This window comes from Lytechinus pictus, chromosome 14 (assembly GCF_037042905.1).
Source record: "Lytechinus pictus isolate F3 Inbred chromosome 14, Lp3.0, whole genome shotgun sequence".
In the NCBI taxonomy this organism is placed as follows: Eukaryota; Metazoa; Echinodermata; class Echinoidea; order Temnopleuroida; family Toxopneustidae; genus Lytechinus; species Lytechinus pictus.
Window position 1 is genome coordinate 7,017,457 of NC_087258.1, and position 5,197 is coordinate 7,022,653.

The 5,197-nt window shown below is 36.8% G+C and overlaps 1 protein-coding gene across 1 annotated transcript; it reads left to right on the forward strand.

Moving 5' to 3' along the window:
• The first annotated feature begins 765 nt into the window (after window positions 1–765).
• On the forward strand, window positions 766–5,197 carry LOC129275973 (titin-like). The gene is made up of 3 exons (XM_054912423.2): window positions 766–825; window positions 2,162–2,288; window positions 2,825–5,197. The coding sequence occupies exons 1-3, from the start codon at window positions 766–768 to the stop codon at window positions 3,520–3,522; spliced, it is 885 nt and encodes a 294-aa protein (XP_054768398.2). The 3' UTR covers window positions 3,523–5,197.

Consider the following 5,197-nt stretch of genomic DNA (forward strand, 5'->3'; position numbering starts at 1 on the left):
GATTCATTGATGCCCATTAGAGTAGACATCATTGGATAAAATTCCCTGTCAGGTGTTATTTTTATAGCATCCTGAAAAGGAAATATTCATTTCCTGTGGATTGTTAAGATGATCATAATAGCAACATTACTATCCAAACAATGGACAATATCTCCAAATAGACACATCGGCTCGTATTCTCAAAAGTTGGTTTTTGATCCGTGGTTTACATGCATGCAGATTTCATACATTGATTACGCTTAATTTAACACGTATGTTAAAAATCTTGAGTGCAATGATGAATGTGCACATTTATGCTAGCAGCGACATGAGAACAAGTTTTGTACAGGGGGTGCTGATTGTGAATTTGACAAACAAAAATAAAACCCTGGTTCACTCCAAAATGTTGGTCCTTTTGGTTATATTTATTCATTTTGCCACAACTACCAGAATTCCAGGGGGTGCTGCGTATTGAAAATAACACACGCAGCACCCACAGGAAAATCTTCGTGGTGCTTCAGGGCAATGGTGTCAATCCGTAGAATGTTCTAGGCCTATTCATTTGGGGGGGGGGTATTACGTAATAATACAAAGCGACATCCCCCCAAATGAATAGAAAGCGCAAGTGGATCGACACTATGCTTCAGAGCCTTTCTTGGTAATGTGTGTGACCGAAATTATGACAAATCTGGACTTTAGATAGTTTTAGAGATTTAGTAATCCGAAAGTTTGCATTAACGTGTTTCGTCAGCTATCATTTGGAAATTATGTTTTGATGTCTCTAATATGCAGGTTCAAGGTCAGAGGTCAAAAGAAGTGGGTTATGCCTGTGACTTCTACACGGAAGTATGATTTTGAAAGTTTATTTTCATTTTGAAATTCACAGGAATTTCAAAATGAAATTAAACTTTCAAAATCTAAAATTTAGATTTAAAACTTATGTCAAGATTTGTCATAATTTCGGTCACACACGTTACCAAGAACGGCCCATCAGCACCCCCATCACCCCTGCTAGAATTACATTGTTTGCTAAAGTTACAGCATTAATGTGCCCACTATTTTTAATTAATGAGTCCACTGGTCATGTACATGTATTACATAAACAGTGACCAGGCTTATTAATACAGTAACAATCATCAATTTAGCGCCATATTAAAAAAAACACAAAATCATAAGTGGATGCATTCTCAATATATGTGCTGGATTACAGTATTAGTGTGAAATCTTGGACTCAAAACCACGTTTTGTGAATTTTGGCAATTGTTTGCCAGTCAAGATATTGTTTTGAAGTGGGAGAATTGACACTGGCATAGTTACATTGACAGCTAGAATGAAAGAAAACCACATATTTTGATATTTTATCATTAGCATAGGTAACTTTCATTTTTGTTTGAGCAAAATTGGTTCAGAAATATTCTTCTACTTCCTCTTTCCCGTCATCCACATTTTTTTCCTCCATTTTCTGTTACTATGACTTAGGCATATAGTGTTACAATCCACTGTTCCGCTTTTTTCTGGGACACCTTGGGGTGTTTCACAAAGATTTTTTAAGCATGTCTTTGAGTCATGCTGTAAATGCTGATGTGCACATGATATGTATTGTGCAATCTTATTGATTAATATGGTGTAGTGTTCATCCTTTACTATGATTTGACCAATGTGGTATACTGCGCTCAACTGGGAATTTAAAGCTAAATTACAGTAGTTGCAGTAAAACACTAATTTTGTGAGAAAGTCTGTAAAACCAAGGTTAAGTATGACTATATCATCGTGGATCTAGATCTGGTACAGTTACATAAACTGAACTTTATGAAATCATAAAATCTAAGCTGAAATACGATCACAGTGAAGATCGCCAACACAGATAGGCACACGTGGGACAGTGTATTATTATTGCTGGAATAAAGACCCGACGAAAGTGACCGAATCCGAGCTTATTTTGTTTATTTCTCAGCAATTACACAATTTCTTCCAGAATCCTTTGGTACATATTTTTTATTCATACAAACAGACACTTGGGTGGTCATTATATTAGATTCTGTAAAAAGTCATTTTGAGATCGTTACCAGAACTGGAATTTACCTTTAAATGCGATGCTAAATCTTAACTCTTTGTGAAACATGTCACATGTACGAATGACAACATATATCAACCAAGCTTCTTCTTTCTTTAATTTCAACAGGAGACAACCTATCAAAACTACAATGAGATTCGTTTCAAGCCAACAGAGTTCAAGGAGTACTTGCTGTCCCAAGAAGTGGGTTTTACAAGCTGTGAAGTCATTGGGACTCCCGTTAACAAGTCCAAAGGTTGGAAAAACACATTTAGTTTTTCTTGAATTCAGTTTTGAATGTTATTTCCTGGATTTTCTTATAAAAATGACAAATTGTAATGATGGTGGTGGTGGTGTTGATGATGATGATGATGAACGATGATGATGATGATGATGATGATGATGATGATGATGATGATGATGATGATGATGATGATGATGATGGTAGTAATGATTAAGGTGGAGGTGATGATGATGATGATGATGGTCGTGACGATTAAGAAGAAGAAGATGATGGTGATGATGAATTGTCTAATAAATTTAATGATGATAGTGATGAACATATAATTTGCTTTTGATCTAGTTTGCAATAATTATTAATGTCAATGATATATATTTTTTTAACTGGAAATAAATTTGAATCGGAATAATTGATGTAATGGTGATGTTTGTATCCTCTCTACCAGAGGTAATTGATGTCTGTCAGTAAAAAAGGTAGGCAATTTTTTTTCAAGTTAAAAATATATACTAGAAAACAAAACTAAAATCCCCAACTTCTGTTTTATTTTGCAGGATTCAGACGTCCTATGATGATGTTCACCAAGCTACAGACGATCAGTCGACCAGTCAGCAGAAGACCCTCTACAGAGAAGCCACCCGTAACTGTGACCTCAAGTGTAACCTCATCCATTCCTGCGATCCCTCATCAACCACTGACGCAACCACGTGCTGGGTCTTCCACGCCCAAGACGGCTGGTGTTGGAGACAAGATGAAGCCGGAGGCAAAGGAGGTGCCTCCTGTAGATATTCTGGCAGGAGCTGATCCTAAACCAGTGAAGGTGAAGGAAGAGCCTCCTGTGGGTATTCCTGCAGCAGCAGATCCTTCACCTGTGGCAAAGCTAAAGGTAAGCTCTTCAGAGACTGCAGATATTGGACAGGAAGTAAGGTCCAGGGTGATTCAGGAGCCAAAGGAGGAACCAATTCTGGAGGAGGGGGGCAAAGCTGAGGTGATGGAGGCTACAGAGATGGAGCCTAAAGATATTCCAGCAGAAGTGGAAGAGGGTGGTGCTGCCACAACAGTCAAGTCTGAGGATACTACAAAGGATGCAGTCGCTGAAACAACTCAAAAGTCAAAACCTGAGGAGATTCGGGAGAAAGGAGACACCATGGCATCTTCAGTGTCATCATCATCTAGGACACCAGAACTGGAAACAAAGAAGGGTGAACAGGAGGGTTTGGGGAGTGAAAGGGATTGTAGAAGCTCCACTTAAAAGGTTTCCTGAAAGAATATCACAAGACGATCACCCTGAAATTTTAATCATACATATCATGCACATGCTTGCACTTCTGGTCAGCAAACCAGAAATTATTAATTAATGGAGGATATTTGTTTGTTAATTTGAGAGTGAAAACACCGTTTTTCTTTCTCTGATACACCAATTCTTTATTGGAAGTGAGATTAAACATGAAATTTAAATTCTCACTGTATTGTTTAATCTTGCTAATTGTTTTGAACTTTTGTCTTGTTTGTTACATGTGAAGAAATTTTCTTGTACATTCTCAACAAAGAAATCTTTCTAAAGTAACCGGAAAAAAGAAGAAGATAGTTGGAAATTAAAATAGAAGAAAATCTTAAAAATTTCAGGGGGAAGGTGATGTTTGACTTAAAGTATGCAGATGTCACATCTAATAAAATTACATGCTGGTTTTAATACAAGAACCACTATTATCAATATTTTGACAGTTTTGAAATGAAAATTTTTTAAAAATAAATGCATGTTAGTTTATAGACATGAAAATTAAAAACAAGCACATAGAACTAAGTAGAAACAAGCATTTTTTGGCAAGATATTGTCACATATTTGTGGTCTTAATGATGATTCTCTTGATCCCCAAACTTGTCCCTTGTGGGGTAATTTGGAGATCTGGAAAAACGGAAACAACAAGAGGCACATATCCATACATCATATAAAATGAGGGCTGCATAACTGACACAATCAACTGCAGCAGATCCAGTGGAGTTAGATAAAGTACCATTTCAGAGGTTGTATTTTTAGTGCACAATAGTCGGCCCCTCTAAGCTTCTGTCTCTAATCCGACTGACTCTGAGCCTGATCAATGTTATTTAAAACTTTTCAACATGGTTTGCCACCTATACGGATACAACTAATTGTGCGATAGATTGTCCTTGTATGCAGGTGTATAAAGTAAAAAATAGAAACAAATGTTTTCTGATTATCTGTTAGTTTTGATTTCAACAATACTTGCTCCATAACCAAAACATCGACAGGAGGAAAACAACATTTGCCATCAATCTAAATTTGGCACTTTCGCTTCATGAATTTTGGAATAAATACAAGACAGAGGAATCGCTTTTTTTGTTCTCTTTTCCAAATACCATCATGGTCGCTCATGATAGGAACATGAAGGAAATGAACCTATTCAAAGGACGATATTGTTCTTCCCTTGGCATCTAATTAGATCAAGACGTTAGTTTTAACGCTTGACGTCATGGCACATCCTTGAGAGCTGATTTTTTGTTTGTGTTGATGAGACCATTACTGTAGTCTGCACTTTCAGACCTTAAGGCATGATTCAACTAAAGTTTAAAAGTTGAAACCATTCCCAGGGTTTTTAGCGGAGATGTCAGTCTTCAGGCTTTTGCCTGATTTAAGGCCAAAACAACTTCCCATTTCAGGCTTTTACATTGTATGACTGACTTCTTCTCAGGCCAAGTGAGTAAAACTAAATGACATCCCTGTTTTAGGCATTTTTGCATAAAATCCAGACCTTCATTTTTGAGGAGCGCGATCGCGCCGGCGCTCCTACCGCGCTCCTTAAAAAATAAATAAATGAAAAATCGCGCTCCTAAAAAAAAAAAAAATTGCTAAAATTTCACATTTTACATCTTTAAATCCATGAAATGGCCATCTATTTTCCATAATT

Coding starts and splice junctions, on each gene's coding strand:
- LOC129275973 (XM_054912423.2), top strand. CDS start 766: ATGCAGGTTCAAGGTCAGAGGTCAAAAGAAGTGGGTTATGCCTGTGAC. Junction 826..2,161: donor CCTGTGACTTCTACACGGAA/GTATGATTTTGA, acceptor TAATTTCAACAG/GAGACAACCTATCAAAACTA. Junction 2,289..2,824: donor TCCCGTTAACAAGTCCAAAG/GTTGGAAAAACA, acceptor TTTATTTTGCAG/GATTCAGACGTCCTATGATG.